The sequence below is a fragment of the Panthera tigris genome, chromosome B2, assembly GCF_018350195.1.
Source record: "Panthera tigris isolate Pti1 chromosome B2, P.tigris_Pti1_mat1.1, whole genome shotgun sequence".
NCBI classification, from domain to species: Eukaryota; Metazoa; Chordata; class Mammalia; order Carnivora; family Felidae; genus Panthera; species Panthera tigris.
Window position 1 is genome coordinate 30,440,319 of NC_056664.1, and position 18,546 is coordinate 30,458,864.

Below are 18,546 nucleotides of genomic sequence, written 5' to 3' on the forward strand. Positions count from 1 at the left end.
TGCCTGAAGACTTCCCTTCCGGGTTCTTCTTCCCACCCTGCTTGCCTCAGGCGCCAAATTACTAATAATGAGGAACGCGGAAGTAACAGACTATAAATTGTCCCCTCTGTTAATGTTCTGTGCTCAGACCTCTGGAGAATGATCTCCTCTGATTCCACCGTTGTAAATAAGCCTCCTTCCTTCCAAGATCTCCGAGTGCCGCTTGGTTCTTCTGCCAGGTGATCCAGACCAGTTTGTGTAACACAACGTGTCCAGATGAGTTAACTTAGCAACTCCCAGTTACTGGCTACTACTTCTGATTTCCTGACTTTCCGGGAAGAGGTAATCCAATTAGCCCAGCTCGTTTCAGGTACTGAGGACAGACTTTTGGCTCTTCCCAATGGTGAAGCCAGGTTGGCCTCCTAAAGAGCACTACAGTAACAACTGTATGGGACTTCAGATGAGGAAGAGGTCATTTCAAGTTGAATAACATATCCGAATATAATGAAATCAATAGCTAAGCTTTATTGAGCACCTACTATATGTGAGATACCAGCCTAAATGCTTTCCATATATTAATTCTCTTAATCTTTGCAACAACCCTGGTGATACTAGGGAGGATACAAAGGATCTAGAGCTTAAATAATTCGTTCACCCAGGATAAATAAATTGGGTTATATTCATACCTCAGACTATTATTATGCAGCAACAAGAATGAACAAAGTACAACTACATCAACAATGTGGAAGAATTTCATTAACATAATGTTAAGCAAAAGAAGACAGATGCAAAAGAACCCTTACTGTACAGTTCTATGTGGATACAGTACAAAATCGGGTAAAACTAATACATGTAGCAGGATGGTCAGGGAAGATGAAAATTTTGAATGGGTGACCAGGGTAGGCCTCACTGAGAAGATGACTAACACTGAACAAGACCTCATGGAGGTAAAGGAGCGAGGCATGTGGGTTTCTGGGAAAAGAACCAACTTGGCAGAGGAAAGAGAAGCAAAAGGGTCCCAAGGTGAGACATGCCTGGTAGAGGTAGGGAGAGTAATAAAATCAGGGGGCAAGTCATTTAGGGTCTTGCGGGCTACTCCAAGGACTTTGAGAGAAACAGAGGCATTATAGGACTTTGAGCAAGGGAGTCCTTTGAGGCTTCCTTTGAGGAAAGGTCCACCCTGAGTGCAGTGTAGAGGACAGACTGTAGGGACAGGGGTAGGAACAAGTGAGGAGGCTGTTGCTATAACCCAGGTGAAAATTGACAGTGGCTCAGATCAGGGTAGAAGCAGTGTATGTGAAAAGGCTGGATTCCGGGTATTTTCTCAAGACAGGAGTTCCTGTCTAATTGAAAGTGGGGAGTGAAATAAAGAAGGGAGTCAATGAGGATTCCAGGGTTTTTGGCTTAACTGTAATTTTTAATTTCCATCAGCTGAGATGTGGAGAGGACAGGTTTTGAGGTTCCGGAGATCAAATGTTCAGTGTTGGACCTACTGACTTTGAAATGTTCTTTTAGAGGGGCACCTGGGTGGCTCAGTCCAACTTCAGCTCAGGTCATGATCTCGTGGTTTGTAAGTTCGGGCTCTGTGCTGACAGCTCAGAGCCTGGAGCCTTCTTTGGATTCTCTTTCTGCCCCTTCCCCAGGCATGTGCACTCTCTCTCTCTCTTTCTCAAAACTAAAAAATAAAACACTAAAAAAAAAAAGAAATGATTAGATACCCAATAGGAGATGTCAAGGACATATATGTGTCTTCAAGTCTGGAGTTTGGGAGAGAGGTCTGCGATGAAGATATGCATTTGGGAGTCATCAGCACAAAAATGCTATTTCAAGTCAGGAGATTGATGTTCATGACACACGCAGGTTGGGTAAAGGGCTGGGGTGAAGGCTTGACTGGAGTCAATTTAAGAATGCATGACAGGAGGGGGCCTGGGTGGCTCAATATGTTAAGTATATGACTTCTGTTCAGGTCATAATCTCACATTTCGTGAGCATGAGCCCCACTTTGGGTGAACATGAACCCCACTTAGGGTAAGCCCCCCCTTCTCTCTCTGCCCCTCCTGGGATACTCTCTCTCTCTCTCTCTCTGCCCCTTGCTCACTTGCACGCTCTCCCTATCTCGCTCAAAAAAAAAAAAAAAAGAAAAGAAAAAAGAATGAATGGCAGGAAGGAAATCTGACTGTAAGTATGGATAACTCTTCCAAAAAAATTTGCTGTGGTAGGAGACCTGGAAGAGGGGATAAGAGAATCATTTTGAATGTTTAAGAACTGAATTCATCTCAACTATTGTACTGAAGCTCAGGATAAAATTCTTACCTGGTTCTTGCTAATTTTTCTGCTCTAATTTTCCATACTAGAGAGGCAGTCTCTTAATTTAGTCACATCAGCTGAGGCACAGATCCCTAAAACCATGCCTCTGCTCATCAGTTCACTGGGCCTGAGCTGTGCACCCTTTCCTCAAACTTGGCTAAATCCTAACTAGTTCTTCACATTTTTTAATAAGAGTCAAGTTTTTCTAGAAGCATTTCTGAACCTCCCCAGGCAGGATCCGATTGTATTCCTCTACTTCCAGAATGTATTGTGGATGTCTCCGGCGGCTTCATAACAGTTGTCGAAGGATTTACTGAACGGTTAGTAGGTCTGATTGGAGCACAGTGATAGAAGACAAAGGAGGAAACTAGTACCGCATTTCGTAGAATAAAACCCATTGTGAAGAGAATACAAACTGCCAATAGTATCAGATATATAAATACATTCATGAAAATTGTTATAAAATTAAATGTCTTAGTCATTGGTTGCTGATATGCTAATGAAGAGGTCATTCCTACCCTATCTTTGTTCAAATGATTTGCATGTATTATGCAAATAAACAGAACTATCGAAAGAATGCCTACAGTGCACGGTGCCGACGATACACTCCCCTGGACCTCAGGATTGGCCTGTCTATCCACTTCATTTGCATGACGTGATTTAATAACTAGAAGGCCCCACCCCTCTGGAGCTTTCGCCCCTTACAAATGGACCCGTGTGTCGGGGACTCTTCCCTATTATCTAGGCTCCGCCCTCCGGCAGCTAATCCTTTCTGTCCCCTGCGTTCGCTCGGTCTCCCCCACTGAAAGCACTATCAGCCTTGCATCGTTTCCTTCATCTTCGCATCCCTACGTCTCACCGCTCCCATCTTTCCACGAACGCACGACGCACGCTCCGCCTCTCCTCCCTCCCCCCCACCCCCCGCCCCTATTCGTCGTGCAAATTCTGCGCCCCAACCGCCCGGCCGACAGACGCTGTATTCCCGCCCCCTCTACGCGTCTAAACGGCCGACGCCGGGGGCGCGTCTCTTTAGCCAACCGGCGTCCTAGCGCCTGTAAGTCCCTCCTCTTTATGCAAATAACCTGTGCCTGCTCCGCACGCCCTGCTTTTTTTTTTTTTTTTTAAATAGGGACAGCCCTCGAAGTAAAGAAGGATAGGGTGGGAAGTGCCCCGCCCTTTATGCAAATCAAGGGGCGTGTCGTGCGCTGAGGGAGGCGGGAGGTGGGGGGGGGTGCTCCCGGGGGCGGCGGTTGCCCGGATGGGCCGTTAGTCGGAGCCCAGCCGCGGAGTGAGCGAGGGAGACGGGAGGAGCCGAACCCGGCGCCATCCGCCGCCATCCGCCCCCGCCCCACCGCCATCCCACCTCGGGGAGCCCCTAGGCCCCGGTCCCGGACCCCCGCGCACCCGGCCAGGTGAGTCTGGGGAGCCGAGTGCTAACGCCTTTTTCCGGCGCGGGAGCGGTGGTGGCGGCGGCGGCGGCGGCAGTGGCGGGCCGGGGGGAGGAGAAGCTGCCATTAGCCGCCGCCATTTTGTCCTCCTGCTGCTGGGGCTTGCCTGCCCCTCCCCCTTCGATACCCCCAGCTTGGTACCCGCACCTCCAACCCCTCACACAGAGTGTATGCCCTGCCCCTAATCACCCACTGTCCTGGTTTCTTGGAGTGACCCCTTTCTTGGGCCGGTAACTCCACACCATCCGTTGCGCTCTTGGCCTCTTCACCCCAATCTGTGGGTCCCCTTCGCTACCGCCACTCTGGGGTGGGCCGCGCCCGACGATCCTCGGAGTGTCTCCTTTCCTCCATATTGGACCCCCTCCACCATCAACCAGTGCTTGGGTTCCCCATTCTTGACCCCCGTGTTCGCGTCGAGTCACTCCCACCCTGGAACCCTGTTTTTATCCTGCATCCTTGGTTTTTACGTTCCTCAGTCTTCCTCTGCTTTTTAGTTTTTCCTGTGTCTTTTCCCCTCTGTGATTCAACCCCCGTTTTCTTCTTGGGTGTCTTGACGTTGCCCTTTTACTTTGTTCTGTCTTTACCGTTTCTGCTTAAGTGTATTATTTTCCACCTGCTTTCGTTTTGATCCTTCTTTATTAGTGTTATTCCACTATTCTTCTGTGTCCTTTTCTTTCATATATTTATTTTCAAACGTACGGAGTCTTTAAACACCTACAGAGCAACCCCCATTCCCTCATTTTACCTGTCTTAAAGTTCTCCCTGATTTTTATCCTGATTTTACCCACTTTTTGCCCTGTGTTTGCCTGGATTTCCCACCACCTTCCATCTCTTTCCTGTACGCCATTCTTTCCTATAAATGAATGCCTGGTCACTCAGGAACTGACTGATGATGCAGAGTTTGGCCTGCTTAGGGAGGAAGGGATATTGGGGAAAGAAATGACTGCTGATGGACATTCTTCCTGAGGGTAGGAAAATGAAGTTGGTTCTGGTTTTGGCCCTATGATTATGGAGTGTGCTTGAGGTAGCTCCATAATGTTGTTTTTCTCACATCTACATAGGGTTAGTCAGAGCCCAGCAGTGTTCATTTCATCTTGACACAAGATTTTTTTCCAGGAGCTGGGATAGGGGCAAGTGCAGGAAATGATGGGGTGAATGTTCCAAATACTTGGGGTTCTGTAGCTTGGGAGTATGTAGAGCCCCAGTTGTTCCATAAGGAATTACCTGGCACCAGCCCTCAGTCTGGCTGAGCAAGCTCGTAAAATTGTTAAACTCCCAGCATACCTTCGTGCAAACCTCCCCAGATGGGAGTGAGGCTTCTGGGAAAGGAACCTGGGGCGCAGTTAGGGAGTTGGTGGTCTAATAAGTGGGGGATCTGAAGTTCTGTTACTTGCAGAATGGAGCTTTATGCCTTTTTCTGCTTTTGTCTAAGGCTGGGACTTGTCATGTTTTATTGTACATATCTGGAATGATTTCTGTGGGGGGAGAAGAGATTATGAAGAGATAATGAAGTAGCCGCTACCCTTTATAGCCTGGCACAAAAGGAAGAGTGTGTTTACTACTAGGAGGATACTAAATTTTTTATCTGGATTTGCTTGGCAAGAGGTGTCTGGGGGAAAGAGGCACCATGGCATTTGGGCTCTGTGGGAGTTTAAGGGACTGGGGACTTTGAATAGGCTGGAGGCAAAGACACCAGAGGGCCACATATCTGGGTCCCTAATGAGAACAAAAAGGACCATCTAGGTTTCTTTTGGAGTTAGTAAAGGGAGCAGAGACTGAAACACTTGGTGTCTGGCCCACAGGCTCCGGCACGTTTTGGGGGAGGTGCCTGCAGGACCCAACGTACTCAATGAGCTTCCAGCGCAATGTCCGATCGCTCGGGGCCGACTGCCAAGGGGAAGGATGGAAAGAAGTATTCCTCGCTCAACCTGTTTGATACGTATAAGGGCAAGTCCTTAGAGATCCAGAAACCCGCTGGTGAGGGTCCTGCGAAGATGTTCCTAATTCCTAGAGGCTGGGCATGAATGGGGCATACATTTTAAAGCTCTTTGAAGGGAAACGGTTATAGTGCAAATATCAAAAGACTAGAGAAACACTAGAGACTTCCAAGTTTTATTTTAGGTCCCATAGGGGACGTTGGTCTTTGGATGAACACCATTTACCCTCCTACAAAGGCGTGTCTGTAGTTCCCTGTCTTTGGACACGTAAGAATCGGAGGAAGAGAAACGTGGATTTGGAGAAGTCTGGGGCCAGCTTGCTTCCTGCAGGCTCAAGATCAACCATCCAACAGAGAAGCATCAAGTGTAATGCATCTTAGTTTTTCCAGTGGAATTTCAGGGATTGCTGAAGGCAAAGAAAGGAGTGGTTTCTAAAAGGAGTTTGGCTATAAGACATTAAGGGCGTATAAATGGGACTTAAGAGAGAAAGTTGTCAGATCACCCGTGTGGGATGTTTTTTCACCCTCTCATCTTTTCTCCAGTTGCCCCTCGCCATGGCCTACAGAGTCTCGGGAAAGTTGCCATTGCCCGGCGTATGCCACCCCCAGCCAACCTTCCAAGCCTGAAAGCCGAGAACAAAGGCAATGACCCCAACGTCTCACTAGTGCCGAAAGACGGAACAGGATGGGCAAGCAAACAGGAGCAGTCCGACCCCAAGAGGTAGACAGAGGCCTGGGGGATCTAGAGTGATGAGTATTTTAACTTTGAACTTAAGGATGAGTTGGGGCTTGGTCTAGCCCAGCCACATAAGATCCAGAGACAGAGGGAAGCCCCTTTCTTGGCTATTCCAGGACTCCGGTTAGAGGACTAAAAAATGACACTTTGAGCTTTCTGTCAGGTGGCAGGAAGGCATCAACAGACAGCCTACACAGGGTAACTAGGTTATAGTATTTTGTCGTAAATACTTGTGAACAGTAACAAATGGGCCTGGGTTCACTTATCCTCCATGAATCGGAGAAGTAGGGGAGGGCATCGCAGATTCTGGATAACTTTCCTGTCCTACCATCCCATTAGTTCCGATGCCTCAACCGCTCAGCCGCCGGAATCGCAGCCACTGCCGGCTTCACAGACGCCTGCCTCCAACCAACAGAAACGACCCCCAGCAGCCCCCGAGGTATGTGAAGAACTGGATGTTACTGAAGGGCTGGAGGCAAGAATGGTTTGTAGCTCCACCACCCACCATCATCATTTATTTTTCTGCTTCCCCAGAACGCTCCTTCGGTTCCAAGCGGGGTAAAGTCCTGGGCACAAGCCAGCGTCACCCATGGAGCACATGGAGATGGTGAGTGCAGGGCTGCTTGGGGAGCTTGCTCAGTGCTCTTGTGGTAGGTAGGAGCCCTGCACTATACCTTCAGCAAAGTGTTCTCAGTCCTCTGGCTAAATTTTGGGCCCCGTATTCAGTTTCATGGGCCACATAAGCAAATTCATGTCTCTTACTGGAGGGTGAAGTGGTTCCAGAGCTGACCTTGTTTCTTGGGGAATGGGTATGCAGTACATAGGGGGTGAATTTTAAGACAGGAACTTGATGATCTGGTGCCTATCAGAGCCTTCCACTTTCATGGTACGTTGTTTCATGGTAAATATGCTTCTGTCTTCTGTGCACCCCAACCCCAACAGGTGGAAGGGCATCAAGCCTACTGTCACGATTCTCTCGCGAGGAATTTCCGACCCTGCAGGCGGCTGGCGACCAGGACAAGGCTGCCAAGGAAAGGGAGTCTGCCGAACAGTCGTCTGGGCCCGGACCAAGCCTCCGCCCCCAAAGTGAGTGGTTGCCATTTGTGAGTTGAGTAGGTTGTGAGTGGTTGGTTATTTTTTGCCCAGAGCAACACCTTATTCTATCTCAGAGCCAAGTGTTGGCTTATTCACCTTCTTCTCCATCATTTTAAAGCTATGTTCCTTTTTTGCTTTTTCCAAAATAAAGATTCTACAACTTGGAGGGACGGAGGTGGGCGTGGCCCTGATGAGCTGGAGGGCCCAGACTCCAAACTTCATCACAGCCATGATCCCCGGGGGGCGCTGCAGCCTTCAGGCCCACCCCAGTTCCCTCCATACCGCGGAATGATGCCGCCCTTTGTGAGTTTGCACATCTAGTTTTGGAGTGGTTGTGCTTGAAGCTTGAGATTTAGCAATTAGCACTTAGTTTTTGGAGGGGGGCAGAGAGAAAGCAGGGGCCTATGACAGGGGAGGACAATAGGTTTAGGGAGCTGGTTGGCTCTTTGTCCCTCTAAGCAGCTGCTGTTGGGACGTTTTGCAGATGTATCCCCCGTATCTCCCGTTCCCTCCGCCCTATGGACCCCAGGGGCCTTACCGATATCCTACTCCTGATGGGCCCAGGTGAGTAACCCAGCTCTGGGTTTGTGATTGGGGACGGGAAGCCTACTAGGAAGGGAGATGATCTTCAAGGCCCAGAGTCTTCTATGTGTATTTTTTTGGTTTTGTTTTCTTTTGTTTTTGACATTTATGAGAGGGGGAGCAAGCGGGCAAGGGGCTGAGAGAGAGGGAGACAGAGAATCCAAGCAGGCTCCACACTGTCAGTGCAGAGCCTAATATGGGGCTCAAACTCACAAGAACTGACAAACCGTGAGGTCATGAGCTGAGTGAAATCAAGAGTTGGACACTTAACCGGCTGAGCCACCCAGGCACCTCTTGTATGTGGTTCTGTAACATGCTGTCTTTTACACTCTCTCCCGTTTGTCTTTTCATATGCAGCCGTTTCCCTCGTGTGGCGGGCCCTCGGGGCTCAGGGCCGCCGATGCGCCTTGTAGAACCTGTGGGTCGGCCTTCGATTCTTAAAGAGGATAATCTCAAAGAGTTTGACCAGTTGGACCAGGAGAACGATGATGGTTGGGCAGGTTAGTGGGTATGAAGGATGAAGTGTTTTGGTCTCAAAAGGCAAAATCCCCTGAATAAATAGGGGGTTGTGTTGGGAGAAAAGGAGACACCAAAGGGTAGGGCAGACACGGGGGGAAAGCCAAGTCCTGGTAAAGAACTGGGAGGTGTGGGAATGCCAAGACTCACAGTGGCATTCACTTCACTCAGAGGGGGGTTGGCGTTTCCAGTACTGCATCCTGTTACGTAGTTCTAGACCCCTTTGAAAGTTACCTGAGATTGGAGAGAACACTTGGGTTATTGCTTTTCACTTTTCCCTCAGGGGCCCATGAAGAGGTTGACTACACTGAAAAGCTCAAATTCAGTGATGAGGAAGATGGGCGAGACTCTGATGAGGAGGGAGCTGAGGGCCAGTGAGTTCAGAGGCTCAGTTTTTCTTGAAGTAATAAACTCTTAAGTGAGCTGTTTTACAGCTGATTTTAATTCCACTGTTGGTCTGCTCACAGCAAGGAGTCCCAATCAGCTGCTGGTGAGGAACGGCCCCCTGAAGCAGATGGCAAAAAGGGCAACTCCCCCGGCAGCGAACCGCCTCCTCCCAAGACGGCCTGGGCAGAGACCTCTCGGCCTCCAGAGACAGAGCCGGGGCCTCCTGCCCCAAAGCCTCCCCCACCCCCACCTCACCGGGGCCCCGCCGGGAACTGGGGCCCCCCTGGGGACTACCCAGTGAGTGTCTACAATGAGGGGTCAAGAAGGGTCAGTTGTGGGAGATGAGTGTTGGCTGAGAAGTTGAAGCAGTAGTAATAGAGGAAACTGGAGGGAGGGCCAAGAATGGGCTACAGGACGTGTAGATTGGTAGAGTATCTCTGCAAAGGTCTGGAACATCTTTGGTGTTCAGGGAGTCTGGGTTGTAAAAGGAAATTGGGATGCTAGTGAGGAAGAACAAGGAGACCTGGGTGTCTCTGAAAGGAGAGAAGAAACAAGATTAGGATGAGTTTGCCCCTACCCAGAGAGGCCACCAACCCAAGGCCGGTGCCTGCACCCGCAGGTAGAGACAGTTGATCAATCTGTGCAAAGATCAAAAACCTGACGACTGACACGTCTGGCCTTGCCGGATCTGCCCATTGACAGGATCGGGGGGGGCCTCCCTGCAAGCCCCCAGCACCCGAAGACGAGGATGAGGCCTGGCGGCAGCGGCGAAAACAATCTTCATCTGAGATCTCCTTGGCTGTGGAGCGGGCCCGGCGACGCCGAGAAGAGGAAGAGCGCCGCATGCAGGAGGAACGCCGGGCAGCCTGTGCTGAAAAGCTCAAGCGACTTGATGAGAAGTTTGGGGCGCCCGACAAGCGGCTCAAAGCAGAGCCTGCTGTCCCACCTGCTGCCCCTCCTGCCCCAGCTCCACCACCTGCAGTCCCCAAAGAACTCTCTGCACCTCCAGTTCCTCCACCAGCACCAGCCCCAACACCAGAAAAAGAACCAGAAGAGCCGGCCCAGGCCCCTCCTGCCCAGTCAACCCCCACTACAGGTGTGGTTCCAGCTCCCACCCTGGTGAGTGGTGGTGGCAGTACCAGTAGCACCAGCAGTGGCAGCTTCGAAGCCAGCCCAGGTATGGAGATGGGGCTAGGGTACTACCAGGTGTCCCAGCTCTTCAGTGTTTGGGCTGAGGGTACAGGTGGTATGGGTGGGAGGAAATGAAGTTGGTTTATTGGACTGTGGCAGATGAAAAAAGCTCTTTGCTCGTGTGGATATTTGAATTCCTGGATACGTAGTGACCTAAAACCACTTCGTATAAGCTCAGTCTGGAGCAAGGGGTAGAAGGCGTCTGTCGTTTTGGTGGTTTCATGGGAATTTAATGCCACCGTCATTGTTCTTGAAAGTAAGTGCTTATCTTGAGAGAGGGAGGTGAGAGCTGAGGTGATGGGTATTCGTGGCATACCTGTTGGTGTACTGGGCCACTGATGATTATCTTTTTTATCAACGCAGTGGAACCCCAGCTGTCCTCAAAAGAGGGTTCTGAACAACCAGAAGAGGTTCCTTCTCCTGCCACAACCCCTGCCCCGAAGGTGGAACCCAAGGGTGATGGGGTTGGTCCCAGCCGACAGCCCCCCAGCCAGGGCTTGGGCTACCCCAAATATCAGAAGTCATTGCCACCTCGTTTCCAGCGGCAGCAGCAGGTGAGATCAAGTTATTTCCCCCATTAAGAGCTGTTTCTGTCCCTGGCTTTGATGTTTATCCTGTTTGTAAGTTGCCTTCCGGGTCCCTCTACTACCTCTTGTCTCTCTTGTGTCTCTTTGGTTTCCATGTCATCCAAGTGTTGATCACATCTGTGTATTAACTTTGCCTTGATGTGTGTTTCTCTTTTTTTGTTGAGAGTGGTGTGGGGGTTTTGAGGTCTCTCTCGTCCCCTCTTCTGTCCTTGCCCAGGAGCAGCTTTTGAAGCAACAGCAACAGCAGCAGTGGCAGCAGCATCAACAGGGTTCCGCCCCACCCGCTCCGGTACCACCATCACCGCCCCAGCCTGTGACCATGGGGGCTGTGCCAGCTCCACAGGCTCCGCCCCCACCCCCCAAGGCCCTGTACCCAGGTGCTCTGGGCCGGCCCCCACCCATGCCCCCAATGAACTTTGATCCCCGATGGATGATGATTCCTCCTTATGTGGACCCCCGGCTCCTCCAGGGCCGGCCCCCTCTGGACTTCTACCCTCCTGGTGTGCATCCCACTGGTAAGGGCCCTTGCATGGGAGTGGGTAGGGGACACTTCAGTCCCAGGAAGTGGGTATCGGCATCTTGCTGTGGGAATAAAGGGTCACCGGTGAAGGAGGTTGGGGCAGGTATGTGGTTGTATTGCTGAGGTGGCTCTTTGTTTCAGGACCATCTTTGGGAAAGAAACGGTGGTCTTTCATTGGCCAGGATTTACTTGGGGGGATTCATTAATTTAGTCTGGGGAAACTGAGTGGATAGGGTAACTCTTTCAGGAGTGTGCATCAGGCCCAGACTTGGCAGGTATAAGAGAGGAGTTAACATTGATGTGACTGACAGAAGCAGATTGGGGAGATGCTTTTTGAGCTGCAGGGCCTGTCATGCAAGAGAGGGTTAGCTTTCTCATCCCTCTTGTTTTCTTAGGCTTAGTTCCCCGGGAGCGCTCAGACAGTGGGGGTTCAAGCTCAGAGCCGTTCGAGCGCCATGCACCTCCCCTGTTGCGGGATCGGGGCACCCCACCAGTGGATCCAAAGTTGGCCTGGGTAGGAGATGTCTTCACCACCACGCCCACTGACCCCCGCCCGCTCACCTCCCCGCTGCGCCAGGCGGCTGATGAGGATGACAAGGGGATGAGGTGAGTCTGTAGTGAAATGAGTGCATTGCCACTGAAAGGGTCTGGGCTAGGAAAAAAGGTCCTTTGGATTATTGGTGCAGTGACAGGAATAAGTGTGAGAAGAGCGTCTGGGTGGTAATAAAGTGTTCTCTTTCTCCACCTAGTTGCAGTTTTTTTCATTCTAATTTCCACTATTTTGTTGCCCTTTTAGGAGTGAGACCCCTCCAGTACCTCCCCCACCACCCTATTTGGCCAGTTATCCAGGCTTTCCTGAGAATGGAGCCACTGGGCCCCCGATCCCTCGCTTCCCTCTGGATGAACCAGCTCCTGCAGGGCCCCGTCCACTCCCTTGGCCCCCAGGCAATGATGAAGCCACCAAAATACAAGCTCCCCCACCGAAGAAGGAAACCCCCAAGGAGGAGACTCCACAACTGACGGGGCCAGAAGCCAACCGAAAGCCTACCCGAGGAGTTGGAGGCCAAGGCCCCCCTCCACCTCGCAGAGAGAGCCGCACTGAGACCCGCTGGGGTCCTCGCCCAGGCAGTAGTCGTCGTGGGATCCCTCCAGAGGAACCAGGGGCCCCTCCCCGCCGTGCTGGGCCTATAAAGAAACCCCTGCCACCTACGAAAGCTGAAGAGCTCCCTCCCAAACCCCTGGAACAGTGTGATGAAAGCCCCAAGGTTCCAAAGCCAGACCTCCTCAAGATGGCAAAGGGGAAGATCGGGGTCCCCAAGGAGACCCCACCCAGTGGGAATCTTTCCCCTGCCCCAAGGCTTCGGAGGGACTACTCCTATGAAAGAGTGGGTCCTACCTCTTGCCGGGGCCGGGGCCGAGGCGAGTATTTTGCCAGAGGGAGGGGTTTTCGGGGCACCTATGGGGGCCGGGGGCGGGGAGCTCGAAGCCGAGAGTTCCGCAGTTACCGAGAGTTCCGAGGAGATGACGGGCGTGGAGGTAGTGCAGGTGGACCCAGCCATCCCCCTGTTCCCCGAGGCCGCACTGCCAGCGAGACGAGAAGTGAGGGTTCAGAGTATGAAGAAATCCCCAAACGGCGCCGGCAGCGGGGCTCAGAAACGGGTAGTGAGACCCATGAGAGCGATCTGGCCCCCTCAGACAAGGAGGCTCCTCCACCCAAGGAAGGAGTGCTCACCCAGGTTCCTCTTGCTCCTCCACCATCGGGAGCCCCTCCTTCACCAGCCCCAGCCCGATTTTCCACCGCCCGTGGTGGGCGCGTCTTCACTCCCAGGGGAGTGCCGTCACGCCGGGGTCGAGGAGGAGGGCGGCCCCCTCCGCCCATTTGTCCAGGCTGGAGCCCTCCGACCAAGTCCCTGGCCCCCAAGAAGCCTCCGACAGCTCCTTTGCCACCGAGTAAGGAGCCTTTGAAAGAGAAGCTGATCACAGGGCCTCTATCCCCCATAGCCCGGGGAGGCAGCAGTGGAGGCAGCAACGTGGGCATGGGTGTGGAAGATGGGGAGCGGCCCCGACGGAGGAGGCACGGGAGGGCTCAGCAGCAGGACAAACCGCCTCGGTTCAGGAGGCTGAAACAGGAACGGGAGAATGCGGCCAGAGGGACTGAGGGCAAGCCCTCTTCCCTAGCCCTTCCAGCCCCTGCCTCTGGAGTGGAGGAGACACTCACGACAGTTTCCATGCCCCCACCCCCGCGCCGGGCAGCTGCCAAGTCTCCCGATCTGTCAAACCAGAACTCCGATCAAGCCAACGAGGAATGGGAGACCGCATCAGAGAGCAGCGACTTTGCCAGTGAGCGCAGGGGGGACAAGGAGGCTCCCCCGCCAGCATTGCTGGCCCCCAAAGCTGTGGGAACTCCCGGGGGCAGTGGAGGCGGAACCGGACCAGGCATTTCAACCATGTCCCGTGGAGATTTAAGCCAGAGAGCCAAGGATTTGAGCAAGCGGAGCTTCTCAAGTCAGCGGCCTGGCATGGAAAGGCAGAACCGGCGCCCAGGCCCTGGCAGCAAGGCTGGCAGTGGTGGCAGCAGCAGTGGAGGAGGTGGGGGACCTGGAGGGAGGACTGGCCCAGGGCGAGGAGACAAGAGGAGCTGGCCCTCTCCCAAGAACCGAAGGTGGGTAGGGACAGGCTATTAAGTTTATTCTAAGGCTAGACTGAGGGGGAAGGGAGAGAATCTGAAGGAAAGGGAAGTTGGGCACCATGGACTCTGAGATCTAAGGGCACATGGGCTGCTGGGCGCTGGAACACCCACACGTAGGGAAAATAGTTGGAAAGCAATTGATTGAGTCTGGAGCGTGTGTGTATTGTATGCATATTCTCTGTTCTTTGCTCCATTCTGTAGACCCATGCCATACACCTAGGATTTGTTAGATGTGCTTAGAAACACCTGGATTTTAACAGGGAGGTGGGAGAGGTTGGAAGACTTGACTGGTAGGGAAAGAGTTAACAATTCCATGAATATTAGAGTTGATGCTCTGTTCTCTTCAGCCGACCTGAGGAGCGTCCCCCAGGGCTTCCTCTGCCTCCCCCACCTCCCAGCAGCTCGGCTGTCTTCCGCCTGGACCAAGTTATCCACAGCAACCCTGCTGGCATCCAACAGGCTCTGGCCCAACTCAGCAGCCGCCAAGGGAGTGCAGCTGCACCAGGGGGGCACCCAAGGCCCAAGCCTGGGCCTCCCCAAACCCCCCAGGGCCCCTCCCCTCGGCCCCCAACTCGATACGACCCTCAGAGGGCCAACAACAGCGTCGGTTCGGGTAAGCTGGAGGGGCTAAGGGTGGGAATGTCTCCATCCCCAGAAAAGGTCAGGTGCTAAAGGGGGCAGAGTCTGCCCTGGGGACCTTGATGATGGGTGTCTGCACTGACCAAAGGTGGAAGGCTTGGGAGGGGGCTAACAGGAAAAACTAGGATCAGATGTAGACCAAGGCAGATGCTGACGGATTTCCCCTTTTCCCCAGACCCCCACTTCGAGGAGCCAGGGCTGATGGTGAGGGGGGTGGGCGGAACTCCCCGGGACTCTGCCGGGGTTAATCCCTTCCCCCCGAAACGGCGGGAGCGGCCTCCCAGAAAACCGGAGCTGCTGCAGGAGGTGAGGGATGGAGCTTGAGATTGTGTTTCACTGCTCTTACTCCTGAAGGTTCTCACTTATGTTTTCTCCACTTTTTCCTGTTCTTGTCATTGCGTCCTTACTCCCAGATTCTCCGTTATTAGTCACTTCTTGTCTCCCTTTTTGTCCCACACCTCATTCTGGCCCAGCCACTTCCACTCCCCAGTTCCCACCTCACTTATGTTTTGTTTCTGGCCTTTCTCACCTTTAGGAATCTTTGCCGCAGTCTCATAGTTCTGGATTTTTGGGCCCCAAGCCTGAGGGCCCAGGCCCTCAGGGAGAGTGCAGAGAGGCAGGGACAGAGGCCCTGACTCCTCACATCTGGAACCGTTTACATACTGGTGAGTACAAGTGAGCAGTGGTTGAAAAGGGCAATGTCAGAGAGCCAAGAGGGCATGGTGGCCTCTGGACTGCCTCTCATCTCTGCTGTCTGGTGCTCTACCCAGCCGCTAGCCGGAAGAGTTACCGGCCTGGCTCCATGGAGCCCTGGATGGAACCCTTGAGCCCTTTTGAGGATGTTGCTGGAACAGAGGTAAGTGACGACGGGAAGGGAGTGTCTGAGCTGGGATTCTCTTGAGCACTGGTAGTGCTTCTCCACCTGGTCTGGGTTGTCCAGGGCTATTTGCTCACATAATTTCTCCCTTTTCTTCAGTTTGTATTTGTAAACATTGGGTACTGATTGATGACTTATTTTGATTTAACTAACTTTTTTTCCACTCCTCTCAGATGAGTCAGTCTGACAGTGGGGTGGACCTGAGTGGGGATTCTCAGGTGTCATCAGGTCCCTGCAGCCAGCGAAGTTCCCCTGATGGAGGACTCAAGGGGGCATCAGAGGGGCCTCCCAAGCGGCCTGGAGACCCCTCACCCCTGAATGCTGTTCCTGGTGAGGGTTCACCTGGCTCTGAATCCTCTGAACCTCCTAGGAGACGGCCGCCTGCTCCCCTTGATGGGGACAGAAAGGTAAAAGACCAAAAACAAGAGGAATGTTTCTGGGCCTCTGACTTTGGCCCTACATTTGTCGTCTCCTCTGTGCTTCTGTGTTTTGGGGATTCTTTCATTTGGGAGACGTGACTTGACTTCCTTTACTTCCCCAACGTAGGAGCTGCCCCGGGAGCAGCCTTTGCCCCCTGGCCCCATTGGCACAGAACGGTTGCAGCGTTCAGACCGAGGCCCAGAGCCCGGCTCCCTCCGGCCGTCCCATCGATCTGGGCCCCCGGTCCAGTTTGGCACCAGTGACCAGGTCTGCTTGGGCAGGATCTGAGTACCTTGGGTTGGGTGAAGAGGGGAAAATCTGGAGGTGGGATGTGGAGGATACAGGTCTTGAGTCATGGGACAATCCCCCTTGCATCACTACCACAGGACTCGGACTTGCGCCTAGTGGTAGGAGACAGTTTAAAAGCAGAGAAGGAGTTAGCATCAGTCACTGAGGTGAGTGGGAGAATGAGTTTGGTGGAAAGGCCTTCGGTTTCTGGAAAAAAATGGGTGTGACCTGGAATCCAGGAAGCCCAAACATTGCTTCTGACAAGGCTTTTTCCTCATAGGCCATCCCTGTATCCCGAGATTGGGAGTTACTCCCCAGTGCTTCTGCCTCAGCTGAGCCACAATCCAAGAACCTGGGTCCTGGGCACTGTGGCCCAGAGCCCAGTTCCTCAGGCCAGCGTTTGTACCCTGAGGTCTTCTATGGCAGCCCTGGACCTCCCAATTCTCAGGTAGGTCCTATTTCCTGTCCCATGACTCCTTTCTGCTTGCTGCCCCTTAGTGTCTGTCTTTCTGATTTGTGTAGTTGTAAAATGCCATTTTGTTATTTCATTTTTCTCCTTGGCTTTTACTGTAGTAGGTGGGGTGGGAGATCTTTTCTTGACCAGAAAAATGAGCTATTCCAGCCTTGCTCTCCCTCAGGTTTCAGGGGGAGCCATAGACTCTCAGTTACATCCCAACAATGGAGGCTTCCGCCCTGGGACACCCTCACTTCACCCTTACAGGTGAGACTCAACGACTGTTGATCTCAGAAGGACACGCAACTGTGTCTCAGTGGGAGGGAAGGGGAAGACCTGTTTCTGGGGTATGAAACACTAGTAGACTTAACTTGGAACAAATGATTCTGGTTTCCTGACTCCTTCTCCCCACCTGACTTTTTCCCCCCCTCCAGATCACAGCCCCTGTACCTCCCCCCGGGCCCAGCGCCCCCCTCGGCACTGCTTTCTGGGGTAGCTGTCAAGGGCCAGTTTTTGGATTTCTCTGCACTGCAAGCAACAGAGCTGGGGAAGCTGCCAGCTGGGGGAATCCTCTACCCTCCACCTTCCTTCCTCTACTCTCCAGCTTTCTGCCCCAGCCCTTTGCCCGACCCACCCTTGCTTCAGGTGAGAGGTGGGCAGGTGCTGGGCTTCGGGAGTTAGGGATGGGGGAGAATGCTTTTGGGAGTTGACATTTCTCCCTGTTGTCTCCCAACAGGTGCGCCAGGATCTGCCATCCCCCTCAGATTTTTATTCTACTCCTCTGCAACCTGGTGGCCAAAGTGGCTTCCTCCCCTCAGGGGCCCCTGCCCAACAGGTACCTTTTGTTACTTGTCCCTCATTGTTTCTCTGCCCAATTTCCAGCTTTTTTGTCTGACTCTGTTTCTGGTTTTATGACCTTCCTCCCTGCCCTTAATACCCTCCCCCCGACATTATTTCTTAACTACAGATGCTTCTACCCATGGTGGACTCACAGCTGCCTGTGGTGAACTTTGGCTCCCTGCCACCAGCGCCACCTCCTGCCCCACCGCCCCTTTCTCTGTTACCTGTGGGCCCTGCTCTGCAGCCCCCCAGCCTGGCTGTGCGGCCCCCACCTGCTCCTGCTACTCGGGTGCTGCCTTCACCTGCCAGACCCTTTCCCCCTAGCTTGGGGCGAGCCGAGGTAAGGTATAGGAACTGAAGTGTGAGGGAACTCCTAAGAGCTAGGGGTAGGGATTCAGAATCTCCAGGTGAATTGGGTTGGGAGGCAGGAGGCTCATGAATTTTTTTCCTTCAGCTGCACCCAGTGGAACTAAAGCCCTTCCAGGATTATCGGAAACTGAGCGGCAACCTTGGGGGACCTGGGTCGTCACGTACTCCCCCAGCTGGAAGGCAAGAGGAGGGAGTGGGGATGCAGACTGCTCACCCTTAAGGGCTTTCTTACTAAGGGGCCAGGGAACAGGGGTCAGGCTTGCCTTAAACACTCTTTTTCCTTTAGGTCATTCTCTGGCCTCAATTCCCGTCTCAAGGCCCCACCATCTACCTATAGTGGAGTCTTCCGCACCCAGCGCATCGACCTCTACCAGCAGGTGAAGGGGAGACCCCTGTGGCCCCAAGTCTGAATCCAAGAGTTACCATCTGAGTTCCTGTCTTTTCCATCCCTGACTTCCCAGTATGACCTCTATATACCTATATCCTAGGCCTCCCCACCGGATGCCCTGCGCTGGATGCCGAAGCCTTGGGAGCGGACAGGGCCACCTTCTCGAGAGGGGCCTTCCCGACGGGCAGAGGAGCCTGGGTCTCGAGGGGACAAGGATCCTGGGTTGCCCCCACCCCGCTGAGGGAGTTCCCCTTGCCCCCCCCCCCCCGGGACTTGTATATAGATTATAAATATATAA

At 53.0% G+C, this 18,546-nt stretch overlaps 1 protein-coding gene and 1 non-coding gene across 3 annotated transcripts; both read left to right on the plus strand.

Annotated features, from left to right (window-relative positions):
* The first annotated feature begins 3,527 nt into the window (after positions 1–3,527).
* On the plus strand, positions 3,528–18,512 carry PRRC2A (proline rich coiled-coil 2A). 2 transcript variants are annotated; one of them, XM_042985966.1, is made up of 31 exons: positions 3,528–3,698; positions 5,537–5,711; positions 6,214–6,391; positions 6,746–6,845; positions 6,941–7,013; positions 7,349–7,492; positions 7,653–7,804; positions 7,986–8,065; positions 8,441–8,583; positions 8,883–8,973; positions 9,067–9,283; positions 9,689–10,163; positions 10,541–10,731; positions 10,982–11,279; positions 11,680–11,890; positions 12,081–13,946; positions 14,321–14,586; positions 14,788–14,918; positions 15,148–15,277; positions 15,383–15,468; positions 15,663–15,896; positions 16,036–16,176; positions 16,296–16,364; positions 16,478–16,645; positions 16,836–16,918; positions 17,086–17,296; positions 17,388–17,486; positions 17,619–17,831; positions 17,946–18,040; positions 18,147–18,237; positions 18,349–18,512. In XM_042985966.1, exons 2-31 carry the CDS (start codon positions 5,600–5,602, stop codon positions 18,487–18,489), a joined length of 6,489 nt encoding a protein of 2,162 aa, XP_042841900.1. In that variant the 5' UTR covers positions 3,528–3,698; positions 5,537–5,599; the 3' UTR covers positions 18,490–18,512. The 2 variants fall into 2 exon arrangements, with proteins under 2 accessions (XP_042841900.1, XP_042841901.1); XM_042985967.1 differs by lacking the exon at positions 16,296–16,364.
* LOC122238954 lies at positions 5,896–6,026 on the plus strand. Its single transcript, XR_006218091.1, has one exon. It is a non-coding gene; the product is annotated as a small nucleolar RNA SNORA38 (small nucleolar RNA).
* Positions 18,513–18,546: the final 34 nt, after the last annotated feature.